The 20,566-nt window shown below is 40.5% G+C and overlaps 2 protein-coding genes across 3 annotated transcripts in view; both read right to left on the bottom strand.

The window, feature by feature from the left end:
• The window catches only part of POLN (DNA polymerase nu), a 93,789-nt gene extending 88,662 nt beyond the window's left edge, over nt 1-5,127 (bottom strand). Inside the window, exons 1-2 of the mRNA XM_051798567.1 lie at nt 5,016-5,127; nt 4,328-4,468 (exon numbers count right to left, since the gene is read on the bottom strand). The gene's annotated coding sequence lies outside the window, so the exon portion shown is untranslated. The remainder of the gene's footprint in view (nt 1-4,327; nt 4,469-5,015) is intronic.
• A 1,835-nt stretch (nt 5,128-6,962) lies between these two features.
• On the bottom strand, nt 6,963-18,736 carry HAUS3 (HAUS augmin like complex subunit 3). 2 transcript variants are annotated; one of them, XM_051798581.1, is made up of 6 exons: nt 18,464-18,736; nt 17,253-17,303; nt 15,806-16,830; nt 10,419-10,855; nt 8,570-8,798; nt 6,963-7,268 (listed from the first exon to the last, which is right to left on the bottom strand). In XM_051798581.1, exons 3-6 carry the CDS (start codon nt 16,706-16,708, stop codon nt 7,002-7,004), a joined length of 1,836 nt encoding a protein of 611 aa, XP_051654541.1. In that variant the 5' UTR covers nt 16,709-16,830; nt 17,253-17,303; nt 18,464-18,736; the 3' UTR covers nt 6,963-7,001. The 2 variants fall into 2 exon arrangements, with proteins under 2 accessions (XP_051654541.1, XP_051654542.1); XM_051798582.1 differs by having other exon boundaries at nt 15,806-16,775.
• Between the last annotated feature and the right edge of the window lie 1,830 nt (nt 18,737-20,566).

Genomic DNA, 20,566 nt, shown 5'->3' with positions numbered 1-20,566 from the left:
CAGGTTCTAAGTAAACAGAAAAAGGAAGCTAATTAAGCTTTTGCTACTACCAAAATGAATAGTGGCTGTTCTCAATGAAGACAAATTAAATGGACTTAGACAAGAATAATCAAAAAGTGGACACTATAAAGTTACCAGAAGTGGAAAAATATTATGCTTAAGAGCCATAGAAAGACAACTAATTCGCTCAAGTGTATTCTCCAGCCAAACTGCAAATAGTTTTATCATTTAACACAGCAGAATTTGAATTATGACACTCCAGTAATTATAAAATCAGGAATAAGCAATTCTCTTTTAAAGGTTAAAAAATAAGAACAAGGCAATTTAATTATCCAGTCAGAATAATACAGGGAGAAACAGCAGCTTCCGCAAAGAACTGATCTCCTCTTAGAAATAATGACGTGGCTGGAAGTAGAGAAAACTCCCAGGATGTAGTTTCATCATTTATGTCAACGTAGGAAGATTTCACTAGATGCAGCTAGTCAAAATTAGCATCTCATCATCACAAAAAGGGGTTCCACGACTACCCATGTGCACCCACAGCTGCATGAGCATCTATGAGCCAATGTAATTTGGAGGAAGTTATCCCATTCCATAAAAGAAATCAGTTTTCTGCATCCTGAGCAGCCTGAATGGACTTGCTGAAGTGTGCAACATGCACCAGAGTCAGAGTAAGTAAGGCTGTGAAACTTGCAGCTGGGACAGGAGTCCATTTGCAGCATCTGCAACTCATCGATCGACCCAATGGATTTTACGCTCAGGGCCTGAGCTGGGGCTGCTGCAGTTTCCGACTCCCACTCCTGCCCTGGCTCTCACTCACATGTACATCAAGCCAAATTGAGAGAGATGATTAAACCCAACATTTAACTTCCTACTACAGAGTAACTTTTCATCTGAATCAGCTCACTTTATAATTATGTGCTACCGGTTGTCCGGTGACAGAAGTCTGAGAACATTTTTAAACCCTGGTAACTGCCTGAATGTGGCAACCTCATTTCTGATCACTCTGTCATAAAAAAACAACTTCATGTTGAAAGGGTAACAGAAGTGGGGCCAAGACTCTCATGGGTAAATACATGCCAAGTGCAAAATAAGACAGGAAAAGCTACCTGAATTATGAGTGTATAAAATATACTGTGATAAAGCTTCTTATGGAAGAACCAGTGTATAACTTCAAACCTGCTATAAAAAGACTGCTTTTAGTGGTTTTCGATCTTACAAAATGCTTGCCTTTTCATTTCTCAGATGTGCATCCTTATCACCTACTTTATTTTCCTTTGTCTTCTCTATACCTTTAAAAAAGAAGAAACAATTTACAATACAAATGAATCTGTAAACAGTGCACATAAGTTAGGTTACATACAGAGTACTATCACTGACATTTTTACCAAACCTAAAACAACTGTATTAAAATTTTCCTCGACAACCATTTTATCAAATTAACATCATTCATGCTTAAAAGGGCCCTGCAGGTTCTGAAATATGCATATGTAAAAGCCTTCTTTGTCACCATTAAGAAAAAATTAATTCAAATTCTCTATAAAGCATACAAACATTTTCCACGGTGCTCAGAAGAGGCATTGCTGTAATTCCACAAATAGGTGTATTTCCTTCTTTCAAGAAAACACAAACCATTTTGATCAAAATAAAGCTTGTGGTGTGGGCATGAAGAAAAAAGAAACAACCAAACCCTACAAACATTTTAACTGTTTTCTTGGAATTAAGCAGTATTATTCCACAATAACTTTGTTCTATAAAGCACTATTTGCATATATGACTGTAATATATTGTGCCCTACAGCGAACCCTGCAGGGGAGAACTTTATCACGTTCATCCTGCAACAGAACAGGTATTGTAAGACCAGACAAGAACAGAGAGCAAGGGGAAATTCAGACCTACAAACTGACAGAAAGGTGAGGGGATACCAGCTCCAGAAGAAGCAGGATGGCCACCCATGCTGGGTCTGACACACCCAGCCAAAAGACACCTCATGGGCAAAGTATGTATTTTGTCCCCCCATACCGAGTACAACAATAAACTGATGTTGTCAGCCACCAATTTGCATTACCAGCAGCAAGACACTTTCTGAATCTCACATACTGATGACCAACATCAAACAAAGCATAAAGTGACCTATTTCTATTTACTAAAACTGTTTTTAAAAATTTTTGTCTAGGCAAATCAAGACCCTGTACTTAAAGTACCAAAAAAAGCCTTTTCCAGAAGAAACAAAGCTTATCATTACATGTTGGTGTAAGTGTATAATCAGCCATTTATCTCCAGCTCAGACTTCTAATCTGAGCTGTTAGAACAGCCAACATGGCATAGCTGTATTTGTAGCTTCAAACATTTTAGGTTTGGTTTTCTTGACACTTTCTACAACAATAAGATTATAAATTAAGAACGATAGTATCTGAGTTTACATTCAGTGCTTTTAATTGTTTCACAGCAAGATACTTTTTCTTGACAAATCCACCCTCCAGAGAAGATGATGAGGATTACATTTCTCTCCTCCAGCACACAGCAATCAGTATGACAGATCGAAGAGAGATGCAACTTCCGATTTCTGATTTCTGAATTACGGCAAAGTACCACCAGATGGCAGCAGAAACCTGTCCTTGCCCTCCAACTCCTTAGGGCTTGATGGAAACATTACAGTTCCACTGCCAAGACAACCACAGAATTTCACCAACTAGGTCAAAATTGTGGATCTTTGTTCTATTTGAGCCCAATATTTACCTTCCAAAAGACAAACAGTTTTTCCATTAAGTAGAATATAAAAATCTACCAATAAAACACAGTTCAATACAGTTTGAAACAGACTGAATAACGTGGCAGGTTTCTGTTTGGTTTTAAGAGAGGTGAACTTTTTCTTCTTTCCAGATCCACACCAAAGCTATATAGATAAAGATAGATAGATAGATATGCAATTTCCTAAGAGCAATTCAAATAGGTCTGATAAACCTGTACACTTCAAACAATTGTTGAGTAATTACTGCATGGAAAACAAGAGCAAGAAAATCTTTTCATGTGACCTGCTGCTACAAAATGCTTATACTGTTCTTTCACTCCCCAATAAACAGGGATTTAGCAGCACTACAAAGACAACCACAAGCTCATTTGGTCAAAGATACCAGACACCTTCATGGTGTTCCAAAAAAAAAAAGGATCTGCAATTTTACACCTTGAGAGAGAGTGAATGGATCAAGAGCAGACAACAAAACTGTGTTATTGCACAGTACTGAGACTTCCCCAGCCTAAGAGAAAAAATATTACTGAGAAAAATTAAGGCAGGGAAAATTACAAGGTAGCAGGAGAAGCAGAATGGCAATTAAACCAAGGCTGAAAAGAGATCTGATTTTGTTTAAAATCATCTGGGTTTTGATCCCAGATGTACCATGTACAATGTACCATTTTAAAATGAACTTATTTCTTCAAATGTGTATCACTGACTGACAATGAACTCCTACCCTTGTCACTGCTGCACCACCAGGCTCCACTGATCCAATACTTTACTACTGAAAGAGGGGCCTGAACCATAATTTATACAAAACTGAGGCTGCAAAAACCATGATGTACACAAGAACAAATCCCATCATTTAAATAATATTCCAGGATCTAGTTCTCAGGAGAAAACAGACAACTGAAACTGAGCAAAACTCTAACTTTCTATCTACTTCCTTCCAGAGCTACCAGACTGACAGACTATGACACACAGAGAATTGAGAAAAAAACTACCTCTTGCAAAACCTCTCTAGCATCCACAATGTTCTGAGTAAGATTTGCCCAACAGAAAGATCTGCTGAGGCACTTGTATCATTACCTGATTTGCTCTTTCACTGGGACTTTTGTTCACTCTTCCTCCTAGAATTTCACAAGGAGTGCATTGCTAATGAACACGTGTTTAAAGCACAGACAGGAGTCTGGAGAGTTCAAGGGCCACCTGGTGAGCTCCTAGTACCTCTAGTGATCTTCAAATATCTAGTCCAGAGTCATGTTCATGTATACATCTAATTTATTGTATTTAAGAGTATTAGTTAAGTAACAGTTTGAAATTCTCACCTACTTCTACACCGCACAGGAACAGAAAGAAAAAAAAATTAAATAGAGGGTACTGTTCCTTGCACTCACATAACATTATTTAATCAGAAAAGTCCCAGAAAATGTCAGAGTTACAGCTTAATTCCTTTTCTAAACCTGTAATCCTAAAACCTCACCTTTTTTTCCCCCCATTTAAAAACAAAGACTAGAGGTTTGATATTGTTTTGTTTGTTTGTGTTTCAATTTTTCAACTGAAAAACACTTAAAAAGGCTAAGACTTACTCACTCTGGTTATTTTCTCTGTTTGTCTGAACTTCTACAGGAATAGACTGCAGAGCTGTCATAATCCTCTGAGCAGTATCAGATAAAGGCACTTTAGGAATCTCACATCCTATGTACATGTACCGCTCCATTTTTAAGATTAAACCTATATGCAGAACACACAAATTATTAATTAATCACAGCCACAAACAATCCTCACTTATATTCTGTTGAAAACATAGTGAAGGTGTTCAGCCATTCATTCTCAAGAGAAAATTACATTGTAAATAAAAATGTAATAATTTTTAAAGACTGGTATCTTTGAAACAGTGTTTTAATACATTAATAAAAGAATCAGCACTCTTAAGTACAGCTAATTTGTACCAGAAAAAAAAAATCTAGCAAATAAATCAAGAATTTAATGTATGTCTGACATGCTTTCCCCCTTCAATATCTTTAAACCAGTCTAGCACATGCATACACTTACTTTATTGCTGTTTGGATTTTATTAGGAAAAAAACAACCAACTGTCAAGTAACTGCCAAAATTGAGCCAACACAAGATGAAAGAAACACACATTACTAGCATGGTATACAACCATTAATTATGTGCTGTTTCAGAAAATACTTATCATAAAAGACCTCTGTTTCCTAAATTTTGGATAACTGAGGCACTCAAGTACTGTTATATACAAGTAACTTTAAAATACTTACTACAGTTTGTCAGTTTGAGAAACTGGTCAGCAACATCTACAGTCTCTACAAGCTTTGACCACCACTGTTGTCCTAAACTTTATCCTTTTCTGAAAAGGAGTAGCTTTTCCAGTTGACCTGGCCATATTCTATAATACATACAAAATACTTGGAAAATTCTTAGATACAACACACATTGGAGAATCACAAATAATGGTGTCCATACTGATGCCTTGTTATTTTACAGTTAGACTAGAAGAATGCATAAAGCTTAACAAAAACACAGAAGAAATATCCAACATTTTAAAAACACTTAAAGGATCCAAGCTGTCCAAGTCAATCACTCCACCAAAAACTGCTGTTTACTAAATTATTCCTATACAAGGTAGCAAGTAGAGTCCTGCTCCTCTGGTCTTCTCACTAAATCCAGATCATGAGTAGACTGTCAAGTTTAACCATCACGCAAACAATAGTTCCTTTGCTTGCATGGAAATATTTTTCTTAGCTCAAGACCACAGGCAGACTGCAGCTTTGAATACTTACAAGTGCAAACATTTGTCTCTCGATTCAAAGAGGAACATCCATCCTGCTGCATTAGAACTGGTTGTATCTATCTAGCTCATATTAGTAAGTGTGTGAAGGAAAGTGAGAGAGAGGCAGAATGGCTTTCTTTTCCCTGATGTTCCAGGAGTCAGAAATATAATCTTTCCCCACACACAGCTCCTCCTAACTTTTATAATTAAGAGCAACACTTCTTTCCTACACGGGGTTAAAGTGCTCCCTGACCTCTCAGGGTGGGAAGCAGCAATCACAGCCTCAGGGGCACATCAAAATGAGAACCCAGCAGACTAAATATAAACAAGACACTATGCCTCAGAACAGGCCTAAAACCAACACACAGATTCACCATAAATATTGACCACACTGAACTGAATTTATAGAGTTTGGCATTTCACAATAAATACAAAGTACAGGGTTTAGCAGCATGAAATCCAGACATAAAGACACTCAACCAGTAAGCTAAAAAAAATTAAACATCTCAAAATAAGTTATGCTCACATAAAAGTTAAAAGTCTGCCATCAAAACAGTTTAAAGACTACTGTTACTGAAGTTAAAGCTGATATACTAACCTTCATCAATATGTACAATGCTTGAAAGCAAGCACAGCTAATCCCATCAAAATATAAAAGACTTCAAGTTATCATACTATAAAATCCTATTTAGTTCCATTGGTATATTAGGAAGCTATACAAAAATTTGATAAACAGGCTAACAATGCACATGAAAGCAGCAGTATGAAAGTATCAGCACTCTGAATTGGAATGCCTATCATTATAAATTACAGAGCAAACTCAGATGTCCAAAAGACAAATTTAAAATTATTCTTCTTTGACAAGCCCAGTATAAGTATGGACTGGTTTCAATGGAGAAGACAGGCCATAAGTTAAATTAAGAGATGTTGGAATGGTCTTAAAACAGATGGTCTTGGTATTTAAAACAGATTCTGCTACATATTCCAACACTTTTTAAGACAATCGAATCTTCTTAGGAGAACTGTAAGGGAAACAATCATGATATCTGCCTTGGAGAACTCTCCTCTTCACTATGAGCACATTACACTCATGTTCCAAAATCTGGAATGCCTCCTCCACATTTATTTTGTGGTTCACAATCAAAGGTTCTCAGCATGCAAGAAAACTTAAGGGTATGAAATGTTCCTTTTGGTGCTCCACTGTGTGCAGCAGAAATGAACCTACAGGCCAGGAGAAGGGCAGCCTGAGCATAATTCTTTCAATTAAACAATGCATTACTTTGTATCCAAGAGCTTTGACAAAACTGAGATTGAATTTAGCAGGCAGATGCCAAAGCCTGCAAAGCAGCACCCAATCCAATGGTAACAAACACACTGCAGGTGAGTATCAGCCTCCACGAGCTAATGTTTATTATTCCACAAACTTGTAGACAGTTTACACTAACTTTTTCCTTTCTTAGGAGTACATTGAAGTTTAGACATTAGGAACTCCATTGGCTGTGAAATTCTCATCTTCCAGACCACTGGCTTTAGCCTGAGACTGCTGCTCAAGTTCCTCTACCACCTCTTTCAAGTGATCTTCATCTTTGAAAAAATACACATACAACTCTCTTTCCATCTGTTGCAGCTTATTGGACTGTAGAATGCTTCTCTTCAACTTCAGATCAGCACCCAGATCCTCAAGGCGCTGCTTTAGTTTATTTGCATTAACTTCCAGTTGATGAAACAGCTCAGTAAGTTCCTAACAAAAAATACAAGACAAAAAATCAATACTTTTATACTATTAATACATTAGCTGAACTAGAAATACAAAAGTTTTTTTTTGCTTTGGGAAGCCACTTTTATTTGTAATTGAAAAGTAATCACAAAAAAATATAAACAAAGGTGGTAAGGGATTCCATTCAATTTTTGAGCTTCATGTAACAGAACTCACATCAGGTTATGAAGATGTAATTTCATTTACTTGTTGACCAGATGAGTTAAAACCATAAAACCTGACCTAGACAGATGAGTGAATGACATTTTCAATCAATTAAAAGTCTTCATTGCTAGTCAAATCTTAAAAGGGAAAAAGAGACCACAACAAAAAAGCCAAATCAATTTTAAAATTAAATCATTAATTACCAGCTACAATTTTCCCAACTGGCATTCTTATGACAGTTCAGTATAAGCAGACTAGTCACCTACTTACACTTTATTTCCTTATTAAAAGAATTACTTTCCTTGAGAAACAGTAGCAGTAGAAGGAGATGTCACTGTGTTTTAAGAGGTAATTTGAGTCAATAGACAGGCATTTGATTTAATAATGTATAGTCCCTACATATGTACTGTTCCAATTACAGTTTCATTTTTTAATAAAAACTGTTCTATATGTTGTGAATTCACTTGACAGATGAAAGTTAAATTTATTTTTATGTAATTAACCAAAGAAGTATTACATAAGAGGAGATTTCCCTCAATGCATTTTGAAGTATCTACAATGATTTAAAAACCATAACAAGTAGCACTTAACAAACCCTATTCCCATTTAAAAGATGTTCTAAACCCAATGCCTGAGAGCTGTGTAGCAGGATTGTCCTACTACAACTGTCCTTCAAAATTCTGTTATTTTTATTTTGTCCAAATGAGCCAGGCTTTTTAAGGGGCCAAACCATGCTACTGGGGTGTTACAGGTAACAGGGGAGAAAAAAGCCTATCTGAAATAAAGAGAAATTTAAATGAGTGACACCCTTTCCAGTGACACCCTATCCAGACAACGTATTTCCCACACCACAAACTGACAGGACTGCACATGCCTTTGAAAGAAATTAAGTTAGATGCAACAATTTGCTCAGACACAAAAAATTATTACCTGCCAGCATTTACAAAAATCCAACATTTGCCAAGAACAAGTAAATAGAGAGTCCATCATCATTATGCTAATAAATTTGTTGCTGACAAGTGGGGACAGTTTGTGTCTACAGCCTTCACACCACATTTTTGTCAGTAAAAGAACATGACACACATTAATGTAATAATTCTAATAGCTCAGTGAGGGCTTACCGGACTCCGGAGCTGTGGCTGATTTCCTCCACAATACAGAGAGTCACGAAGGGCATCTACATTTCTTTCTAGGTTGGCCAAGAGGAGAGACTGCTCTTGAGAAGATGCTGCTGTCTGCTCTTGTACCATAGCACAGTCTTGCTTTAACTTCTCAGCCATCCGCTCCAGGTTTTTGTATGTTTTAAATAACTGTTGTTTTTTATTTCCTCCTTCCAGGAGTTCATATAGCCTGTAACAAGTGAAGTAAGACACACAAGCATTTCTAAGTTTCCTAAGCACTCCACCATCATTAGTCAAGAGAAGATGTCCATGCTGAGAATCCAGAGGACTAGTAAAAGGCAGTATTGCTCAGGGCTCTCTTACTACACTGCTGTATCTCCCACTGATTTCATGATTCTATCTATATAGAGCTAGTGATTAACAGGAATCCAAAATATTGCAATATTAAATTAGCAGCGATGAAATGTCAAAGTAACAGTTAGTAAGTACAAAATGAATGCAAATAAAAGTTGAGTGTGCTTTTGCCAACTATTTCCCGACACTCCAAGAACTGCAAAATAAGATACTTTTTTTTTGAAGTGCTGAAAAAAAGCTGACTTCAGTGGCTAATAAAAATAAGAGCAATCTTTGTAACATTTTCAAGCTTACTGGAGTATTTCCTGTTTCCTATGAAGAGAAATTCTCCAGCTAGTTACAAGTCATGCAAAAGACTATGCTATACCAAACTGTGCTCTCACACTGCATCAGGAGTAGGCCAATATGATCACAGATAACTTTGCTCAAGCGTTACTACCACCTCTGTATAATAAAATCTTCAGGAGCTGAGCCCTAATATAAAATCAGACTGGCTTTAGTAAGAGGAGATACATTTCAAAAGTAACTGAGTTTCTTTTGAGTGTCTTCTGCTTACAAACCCTTTAAAGTTTTTAACTCTTTCAACCTCCCTTCCCTTTTCAAAAACAAACAAAAAAAAAAGTGGAAAAAGTAGCCAGACAACATTCAGTGACTTGGAGACTTTATAATAAACCTGAACAAAACTGTTACAAGTTGACAATGCAAATGCACAATGGGAGCAAAATTAATGCTGCCTCATTAGTGCAGTTATTCACTATGTCAAACCATACTCTGCTATCACTTAGCAATTATTAAAAAAACCCAACACCTGAAGCTCCATTCTAAAGGAGGGAAAGTCTGACAGTAACACACCTGTAATTATACAATACACCTCATCAAAAGGTCTAGTCTTGACAGAACAGCAGCCCAGCATACATCTCTGACTGTATCACCTGAGCTACAGGGAGACTTATCTACTTAGACAGTGAAAAATCAGACTCCTGCATGGGTGACAGGACACTCAAACCAGGCGGAAATCAAGCAGTAAAAATGAGCTGAACACATTTCATGGACTGAAGGAGTCATTCCTCTCTCCTACCGCACACGGGTTTTTGCCGGCTCAGCTGATGAGGCCACACATCAAACTGAAAAATTACTGTTATTAATGTCTATCCTTCCAGAGTAGCTTTCAGGAGCTCCTAGATCCCCATATAAGACAGGTTTGGCTTTGAACATCCATTATTTTCTGGATATTGCTTAGGAATACTTCAACACTATTAAAAAGACTGATAATTGAAAAAGTTTTCCTTGGGCAAATGTGCAAAGAATTTCAAAGGACAGGGAGGAAGCAGGTTTCATATCTTGAAGACTTCGGTTCTTGAGAATTCAAAATTCTAATTAGCTACAGTAAGTACCTAAGAACTTCACCAGAGGAAAGGCTCAGCTTGCCTAAGCCGCCTTCTCCCCGATATCATTTCAAAGCAAGTCAAAGTTCAACAGTGACCATAACACTCACCTGCAAGAGAAACCATCCTCAGGACTAATAGTGTTTTTTGGCTTTGCAGGTTGAATTCGCTCAGTTATCACCTGTAGTCTCTGCTGCAACTCATCAGTGCTCTTCTTCAGAGATTCTACCAAATTCTCGAGCTGGTAGCTGATCTCCTGGTGTTTCTTCATCTCCATTTTACAGCCCAGCTCAATAAGTTCAAACGATGTTTTCTGTCTCATCAAGTGCCTGCATATTTCATCTTGTCTTGCAGCGCAACAATCCTGCTGAGCAATCTGATGATCCAAGTGTGCTTTCAGCACTGGCACAGTCAAAAGTTGTGCTTTCTCTTTCAGAAGGGGAAGCAGCTCTTCGTTGTTTATCTGAGCCATATCTCGTTTAATTGTTGAAATTTCATCACTTAAACTAGATATTTTGGCATCAAGGTTTTCTTGTTGTCCAATATCCTGCATAAAACAAAACATATATCATTTTCTTCACAGTTACCTCCAGCCACTTTCCAAACATTCCTTCAGTTCACACAAGGTTCATGTGCTTATGTTACATCTACCTACAAAATTAAATGAAAATTCCACAAGTAGTTTAAGAGAACTTTACAACATAAGGCAAATACAGATGTACAAAGTAGATATCAAATAAATATATTTCAGTAAAAAGTAATTTCATTCAATTGCAGGGGCAGGAAACAGTTTATTGTGCTAAAAATAGAAGAGCTCCATTTTACCCAGCACCCAGATTTCAAACATGTCTAACTGAAATCTCACATGCAAACATAATTATTTATATTCACTGGATGATCAACACTGCTGGCAGAATCAATCTTTTTCAAATTACTCTAATCAATCAAGTCCTATATACTAGTCACCCATAAATGAAAATATACAAACTGACATGATGTCTCAAGTAATTCCATGAGTGGCACAAGCGAATACCTTTCCTTTCATTATGATTTCTTCACAAACTCCAGTAGCCATATCTGTCTGTCACTCACTTGTTGAGAGATTTCTGAGGCTTCAACTATCAGACTCATTTATTTGGTACAAATACTTGAGTTTCAAAAGAGTCAGTAAACTAAAACTTTCTAAGCTTATGCTACACAATATAAACAGGAACACATTTACCACATTGGCTTCTCAATACCCTAAAACTGTAACCAAAGCTAAGATTTCGTTTATTGTACAAACAACAGAAAGCCAGTTCTAATTCGAAAATTCAAAGCCAAACTAAACTAGAAAGGTAGTACTAAGTTCTAGGGTTTTTAAGGTAGTAACTCTGGAAAGGAGATCTAAAGGTACTGGGCCAAAGTGAAGAATTTCTAATGACAGAAAGTAATTTCACAAGACGAGTTTTGTGAGCAAGACTAAAACTTCATAGAAGCATAATTTCACTAAATAAAAATACTTGAAATAACAATAGCTCAGCAATTCCCTTCACTAGATCGAGTTGAACATGGCTGTCTGTTTAAAACTCCAGTACTTTCTACCACTTTTTGTGGCTTTCTGTGGGAAAACAAGCTGAGTCACTCTGCACCTGCATTTGGTTAATTGGCATCAAAAGGGAGGACCGACCTTGCCTAAGTGTTTTGACAGAGAATGTTGTGCTTCTGAGTGGAAAACCACTCCACATGATAGCCTGTTTTTCTCTCATGGCTGAACACAGCCACTATATGCTGCGAGTGTGTGCCATCAAAACACTGGTTTAGGAAAATCCTGGGAATTCTGGTTAACTAAAAGACAACACCAGGTGCTGTTTATGGGAGAACATGAATAAAAGGGGAAAGCTGAAAATGGCCAGCAGAGAAATCCCAAAACCGAATTCTGCGTGGAGTGCAGCCTCATCTTCCCAGCACCCATAGCTGGTGACCCCCATGTGAGACCTGCCTTACTGGACCCTTTTAAGAGCCCACGACTCAACGGGGTTGGTGAGTGCCAGCATTCATCTCGTTAGAATGGGACAGTGGAGCCTGCGGGACAGGAATCTCTGGGGTTGTGTAGTAATAATGGGGTAGGGAATTCCCCAAGAACACAGGCTTTATCTAAAGGTCTTACAACAGGTCTTGAATGCAGCAGGACATGAGGTTATGGATGAGCAATTGGAACATTTACTTCTATGCATGCTTTGCAACTGCTGAGAGTAACAGAGCCTGATGTAGGGACAAAGGAAACGATGGCAATATTTTCATTTAAATTTGGACATCTTGAAAATACACTCTTTTAGACTTGTTGGACGACTTCTTTGGGGAGAAGGAAGATATATCACATGCCGTTTCTATCTGTGCTGCTGATCAGCCTGGTTTATATTCCCTGCTGACAGGGGGTTTAAGACCTCTGGTGAGGGGTCAGTCTTCTACCTTTACTCATGATAATCTCCTGTCTCCTGCCTTTAACCATGCTAATTTACCTCTGGTGGGGGATCTGACCCCCAAAAATCAGTGCCCGGTCATTCCCCCCCACCTCACTGTGCGCCACCACAGCAGCCTCCCCTCCCTCTCCAAGCTCCACAGCTGACAACGTGTCAGAGCTGAACTTCAACCATGAAACCAAAAGAACATAAAAAAAAAAATAAAAAGGGAGCTTAAATGCATGAATCATCTGAAGAATGGACACACAGCATTGGAACCATTGAATGTATTTGATAATTTGAGTGCCTATAACTTTGTTCTTGGTAACTTTAAAAAAGGGAAGTTATTTATACAGTGTGTTTTGTGCTTTAAACCAAAAAACATCTAGGCCTAGGTACATGTGTACAATTAGATGCCCTCACACATGTTGCTGTCGAGATTTAAAGAAAAAAGTTAAGAATAATGCTAAAATTGATGAAAAAAAATGTTAAAACTTCAGATTGATTGACTGATTTATGCCTGTGCCAGGGACCTGAGTTGTGTCTGAGATGCTGCCATAGTTGGTCTGTGGTTGTGCTTGTCAATGTGGCATGGGAAAATATTGTATAGTTTCACTGTTGAGAATACTGAACCTTGGAAAGAGAAACAATAGACCAGGTTAACTGGTGGGAACTTGAGTTTGGCACGGAGTTGGTACCATAAGCCATTGTGGGCTCGGGTCGCGCATTGGCCACACATGGGCCAAAGTCACAAATGGAAAATTCCACTCCTGGGAGGGGGATATAAGAGAGGTGGTTCTGGGTTGGACAGGGGGTGCACCCTGCTGTGATCCCGGGGACACCCTGAAAGGTGCATGGCCTGCCTGCCCCTCCCGCCAAGGACCACGTCCATCTTCTCCTCCTGCTCAGCAGCTCCTCAGAAATTCAGGGGTCAGTGTATATGGAATGCTATCACAAGTAATAGGATAAATTTGCTTTGCTTACACCCTTCGTGTCTCAGTGTTTGTGATTTTGGGAATCCTCAGGAACCTAGAACAATGCCAGATTATTTGTTGTCTTAAAATATGTATGTGGAGATTGTTTTGATATGTGTTTAAATCTTCCTTGAAAATACAACTGATAGAAAACAATGTAACAAAGAAAAAAAAAGAGAAAAAGAAAACAGGAGGAAAACAGGAGGAAAACAGGAGGAAAACAGGAGGAAAACAGGAGGAAAACAGGAGGAAAACAGGAGGAAAACAGGAGGAAAACAGGAGGAAAACAGGAGGAAAACAGGAGGAAAACAGGAGGAAAACAGGAGGAAAACAGGAGGAAAACAGGAGGAAAACAGGAGGAAAACAGGAGGAAAACAGGAGGAAAACAGGAGGAAAACAGGAGGAAAACAGGAGGAAAACAGGAGGAAAACAGGAGGAAAACAGGAGGAAAACAGGAGGAAAACAGGAGGAAAACAGGAGGAAAACAGGAGGAAAACAGGAGGAAAACAGGAGGAAAACAGGAGGAAAACAGGAGGAAAACAGGAGGAAAACAGGAGGAAAACAGGAGGAAAACAGGAGGAAAACAGGAGGAAAACAGGAGGAAAACAGGAGGAAAACAGGAGGAAAACAGGAGGAAAACAGGAGGAAAACAGGAGGAAAACAGGAGGAAGTCAAGAAAGAAAAAAGAAAGGAAAGAAAGAAAAAAACCCCAACCAAAACAAACAAACAACAAAAAAACCCTTAACTATAATCTCATCACCTGTGCCTATCCCAGGTGCAAGAAATGTGTACTCTGTATTAAAAACCATACTTTTAAAACAAAAAAGGGGGAATGTGACACCCCAAGTAGACAAAGCTGTATTTACCCTTAATTTGTTTAATTTGGATCAATAGGTATTGTACAAAAACTCAGGAAGATGCCCTGTGGCAAGGTCCTATTGAGTTGCTGGCACGGGGAAGGAGCACGCCTGTGCTTTGTCTCCCTCAGGACCCCACTGACTTCCAGCATGTTTGATGAAACCTTATCATGAGCAGAACAGACCCAAACCTGCAATCCAATTCCACAGACACAGAGGCTGTCCCTCAGAGAATCCCGGAAGGAGACCAGTGAACGCTGAGCGGCACAAGGCCTGCCTGGATGTCACATGGAAGAAAATATTCTAGGGATAATTCATTGTGTCTACTAACTCTTACTAACTGGCATAATGACTCAGTCATGAGTCTCACTCACATGCCTTCTTGGCCACACCTGATGTTGTGATTACTGTGACTAACAATACCTTTAACATTCCCGTAGGTAATCCCTATTATTTTAATTGTATTGCAAATCAGAATGCATCTACTCTCAATTTATCAGTAATAATTTCCATGTGCAGAAGAGCCAATCTGGTTAGGTTCCTAGTGAACCTAACCAGAAGCTGGGAGAATGATGCAGGATATAGCAAGTTAATGAAACTGTTAACACAATCAAGAAATCATCATTGGATGGCTAATTGCTTTTGTCATCTCTGCAGTAATCATGGCAGCTACTGCTGCATTGGCCCATTCAGTGCAGGCCACGCATACAGGGGCCAGTGTATTGGGTAATATGTCAGCATCAATAGCAGGTTTTTTAATAATTTGTCTGTTTTTAATATTGAAAGTCCTCTGGAAGTGCATCAGACAAACCTGAAGACAAAAAGCCCAGGTCCTGGCCCTGTGGGTCCAAAGAAAACAGGGGGAGATGTGGGAACAAGCTGAGTCACTCTACACCTGCATTTAGTTAATTGGCACCAAAAGAGAGGACCAACCTTGGCTAAGTGTTTCGACAGAGAATATTGTGCTTCTGAGTGGAAAACCACTCCACATGATAGCCTGTTTTTCTCTCATGGCTGAACACAGCCACTGTATGCTGCGAGTGTGTGCCATCAAAACACTGGTTTAGGACAATCCTGGGAATTCTGGTTAACTAAAAGACAACACCAGGTGCTGTTTACAGGAGAACATGAATAAAAGGGGAAAGCTGAAAATGGTCAGCAGAGAAATCCCAAAACCGAATTCTGTGTGGAGTGCAGCCTCATCTTTTCAGTGCCCATAGCTTACCTTGTCCAAGGACTGCAGCATGCTCTCTGCACATTTGATAGCTGATTTCATGCCCTCTTCTTCAGCCTGTAGCTGAATTAGCTGATGCTGAGCACAAATATATGCTGTCTGGAGCCTGGCTACCTCTTGAGTCTCTTCAGAAGTTTCAACAGTCCCCTCACAAGTGACTGGCTCGCTTAAATCTTCAAGATGAAAGCTGCCTTCATGTGAATTTTCAACACATTCAGACATACCTTGATTTAAATGGTTTTTTATGTGCGAGATAAGTGCTGCAGTGCTTTGTTCTTCCAGAGAAAAATACTTGTCCAAAGAAAGCTGGGAAAAAAACACTGGATGTTCTAAATCTGAAGCAGTGAAGAAAGAGGCAAAGTTCTTTGCTGCATCCGCAAGAGACTGCAGTTCACTGTCGAGCTTCTTATTTGCTACAATAAACACTTCCAGAGCTTCTTTCAAATCTTTTTGTGCTTCTTCCTCTTTGCTTTGCAGTGTTTGTAACGAATGGCTGTTTGCAGTGACCATCAGCTGAAGCTTATTATGCCGATGAATTTGAAGTTTTTTTAAGTTTTGAAGAGTTTGAAGCTCATCCTCTAATATCTTCAGTTCCTCCTCTTCCTTCTCCTTCTCTTGGCTACTGTTCTTCAAATCCATTGGCTTCAAAGTTTTAAGGGCTTCATCCAGTGCGTGTCCTTCCAAGATGGGCTTACCACACTCGACAAGATTATCAAAATCTTGCAGCTCTTTTTCAGATACATGCTGCTCATTTATGTTTCCACAAAACCACTCCAGAAACGATCTCTCTTCCGAAGACTCGAACATCCAGTCAAAATCTTCTCCATCAAGCTCATCAGCTTGTGGATATCCAATTTTCTTAAGAGTTTCCACAAAATCCTTTCCACAGCTCATGATTACAATATTTTTTGTAAGCAGAAAAGATCCAAATGCATGAAAAAAATCCGGGGAATTATTCCAGCTGTAATTTTTTTGCCATTTAAAATGAATATTCAGTATTTTAATAAAAAAAGAGTCTGCATAGGAAAAAGAAAGTGTCAGATCATACCAAAAAAATCGAATGATGTTTTGGATTAGAGTGGCTATTCAAAGATTAGAAACCAATTTTTATTTCAAGGATATATTTTGTTAATCAAATCAGGACACATTTTTACATCAGTTATATCTCTGATCTTTGCAAGTATTTACATTTTTCCTTAATTCACATAAATTATTAAAATAGAATAGCATCATCAAAAGCAACAGGTGTAAATACTGTGCAATTCACTGGCCTGCAAAAGTGATTTACTTATAGTTTTCTTCACATTCATTTAAAAAAACACCCACAATCATTTTAATGCTTCCAAAATTAGTGGGGTTTTCAGTTTGTTCTAAAAACAAAACCACAGTGCTATTACACTGCATTTCGAGATCTAGGTTATAAAGGGTTATTTTTTACCTCAGTAGCCAGCAGAATCTTGTCTTCTAAACCTTCATTTAAAAGATTCCTCTGAAAATGGAACAAGAAATACTTTAACATATAAATATCTCAACATAATACTGCAGGCTTTTTGACCAATTATAACAAATTAAAATTAAGATCAGTGTAAATACTCTTGTGAAAATAGTCACAACTTAAAAGTTACAGGGAAAAGAAGTTTGCTGCTTTGCTGTTTCCCAGCAAACAAATCATCAGCTCTGGGATCCTAAAGTGTGTGCAACAGACAGCAATGGATAAATTATCAAAAAAGTCAAGAGGCCTTGTCTGCAATAGTCTGGTAATATTAAGACTTCTTTTTAGTTTGATATTATTTAATACTTTATTAATAAAACACCACAAAACTCCACTTTGCCAGCCAGCCTGAAGGGCTGAACCAAGTAAAGGCGTCCCTCTAAAATTCCATGCATCTGACTTACCTCAGAGTTACAGATTACATATGAAACAAAATGTTATTCGAGTTTCATGTCACAGAGTGGCCTTCCAATTCTCCTCTGCCCTCAGTGCTAAACAGGGCATAAATAAATATGGGTGCCAAGAGGATGGCGCCAGATTCTTTTCAGTGGCGTCCAGAGGCAGGGCAAGGGTTAATAGCCATAAACTAAAATACAGCAAGCATAACCTCAGCATGAGGTAGAACTTTACGCTGAGGGTGTCAGAGCATTGGAACAGGATGCCAAGGGAGGGTGTGGAGTCTCCCTCTCCGGAGACATTTCAAACCCACTGGGACGCGTTCCGGTGTCACCTGCTCCAGGTGACTCTTTCTTGGAAGGGGAGTCGACTGGACTGGAGACCTGAGGCCCCTTCCAACCTTAACTGCTCTGTGGTTCTGTGCGACAAAGGGCCCACACAGCTTTATGCACGGGCACGCCGGGCCACCACGGCCCTGGTGCTGCCATTCAACACCGCAAACAATAACCCCGGAGCCCCGGGGAAGCACCCGCCAGCCCCGTCCCAACACGGGGCCGCCCAAAGGCCGCACGACCGGGGCCCTCAGGGGCCACGTCCCGCCCCCGGGGCCGGCGGTGCCTCCAGCCCCGCGGGGATCCCGGCCAGGAGCCCGCCCGGAGAGGGACGAGGCGCGACGAGGGGACGGAGGAAGGCGGCGGTGGCGGCTGATCCGGCCCCGCTGGGAGCGAGCCCCGACCCCACAGCACCCGCTCCGTACTCACCGCAGCGTCTGCTCGGCCCCAGCGGCGGCTCCAGGGGAGGGGAGCGGGGCGGGAAATGGCGGGAAAACTGAGGGGAGGCGCAGGGAAGGCAGCGGGAAGGCTGAGGGGAGGCCTGAAGGAAAGCGGCGGGAAGGCTGAGGGGAGGCCTGAAGGAGCGGTGAGGGAGAGCTGAGGGAAGGCTGTGGGAAGGCTCAGGGAGAGCTGAGGGCAGGCTCAGGGCGCGCCCGCAGCTCGAACCGCCCGCCACGCACCGCCTCCCTCCCCGCGGGGGCGCACGCGCACGCGCTCTCGCGCCAGGCCCGCTGGTGACGTCAGGGGCTGTCCCTCCCCTCAGGGCGGCTGCGGGACACCGGTTGTGTGCCCTGAGCTGCGGCCCTTCCGCTGCCCTCGGTTGTGTCCCCTCAGCTGCCCTCGGCTGTGTCTCCTCAGCCTCAGCCCCAGCCCCTCAGCTCCCCACGGCTCTTGCCCCCTATTTTCCCCCTCGCAGCACGCGGGAACTGGAGGACGGGGCGGACCTGAGTGCAGCTGATGTCGCTCAGCGCTTTGACCGCTGGGCCCAGCAGCTTCCCCATGCCTGTACCCAAACACGGCGCTTCTGCCACCCGTGACCACTGCTGCTGTGACGGTGATTTTCAACCGTGATGAAAATCCATGGCCTTTATGTGCATGGATTTGTCTGATGTCGTCTTCAACATACTGGTATCCCCCCAAAACTTCACAAGGCAACATCCTGGAACCTGCTGCTTGGAAAGGCACTTCCTATATTGTTTTTTAGCCCTTTCCAAAACCTGTCAGATGATTCCTGGCACTAGCATTGATTTCGTCAATGCCACCTCTGCATCTACCTTACCAATGGTATTCATGGCAACTTAGAAACCCTCAGTACATTGCTCTTCAGCTTTGTCCTCTCCAGTTTGGACAATGCCAAAATTTGGCCTCTATAAAGGCAGTGCTCCATTCCTCCCAGTATTCCAGATGTCCCCTGAACCTTTTACAGCATCACTGTGCCTTGCTGGAGGTGCAGAGATGAGACTGCACAGAGTCCTCAAGGTGTGGGTATATCAAGGTTTTCTACAAAATCTTCATTTCCAGTGCCCTTCCTTACAATGCACCCTGTTTTCTTGGCTTTTGGGCTGCTGTGGCCCACGGAGTCACCAGAAAGCTCTCGGCATAGATTGTGGGACCTCTTCTGCATTGCAAGGGCTAGTTCTCAGTCAAGCACCATGTAAACTTGTCATTAACAGTTTGAGCATCCCTTATCAGCCTCTCCTTGAGTTTAGACATCTTTGCTTCCTGTTTACATTTTGTGTGCCACGTTTTTCTGGGCTGCCCTATTTGCCCTGCAATAGACTCCTTAAATTTCTCAGAGTCATGCAAGGGGAGGTTTGTGCCACGTTTCTCTGTTTGTGTTAGATATTGTACCTGGGCTTCTAGAACTGTATTTTTTAAGCCTTCTGGGTGTTTGTAGGCTTCTTCATTTCAAACTGTGCATTTAGGAGTTTTTGGCATTTTCCCCACTTTTGCATAGGTCATTTTGGTCATTTTCTTAAAACTGAGTATCTGTTTGCTTTATTTGTCTTGATCTCTTCTTAGTGTTAAATTTAATTATGTTGTGGTTGCTACTATTTAGCAGCTAATAGGTCTTGAATGAGATCCTCTGCATTGCTGAAGACTAAATTCAGAATGACTTTTCCTTGTGGTTCGTAGGGTCAGTTGTTCTAGAAATCTATTGCATCCAGAAATGTTCTCTCTACATTTCACCCCGATAAGCATTGACCCAGTCCATATGAGGGTAGCTGAGCCCTCCCACTGCTTGTCCTAAATGTTCAGCTTCTCTAATCTCAATGCAATTGTCGCAATGAATCAACACAGGGCAAGGAGCAACCTTGCAGCTCAGCATAGCTAAGACTAACTCGCATGAGGTTTTCTAGATCAAAATCAGCACCTATATCACTGACAAAGTACAGAATGCTGATTTCTGGTATAATGTGGTCCGTGCAAGACACTTTTAGATTAAACCCTGACCTGGCAGTGAGTTCTCCTGGGTAAAAGGAGCTGTAATGCTGAATTTCTTCCCATCAGAGTACAGCCTGATATGCAGCT

Source organism: Manacus candei, unplaced genomic scaffold (assembly GCF_025592945.1).
Source record: "Manacus candei isolate 608988 ecotype Guabito, Panama unplaced genomic scaffold, ASM2559294v1 h1tg000048l, whole genome shotgun sequence".
NCBI classification, from domain to species: Eukaryota; Metazoa; Chordata; class Aves; order Passeriformes; family Pipridae; genus Manacus; species Manacus candei.
The sequence above is the reverse complement of the archived record's forward strand: the minus strand, read 5'-3'. Positions and strand labels throughout refer to the sequence as shown.

Bases quoted from the DNA above. Each gene is read 5' to 3' on its own strand.
- HAUS3 (XM_051798581.1), bottom strand. From the start codon at position 16,708: ATGAGCTGTGGAAAGGATTTTGTGGAAACTCTTAAGAAAATTGGATAT. The intron at 8,799-10,418 runs GTGAGTGTTATG...CACTTGTTACAG, and splicing joins GAGGATGGTTTCTCTTGCAG to GCTATATGAACTCCTGGAAG. The intron at 7,269-8,569 runs GTAAGCCCTCAC...ATTTTTTGTTAG, and splicing joins AGCCACAGCTCCGGAGTCCG to GAACTTACTGAGCTGTTTCA.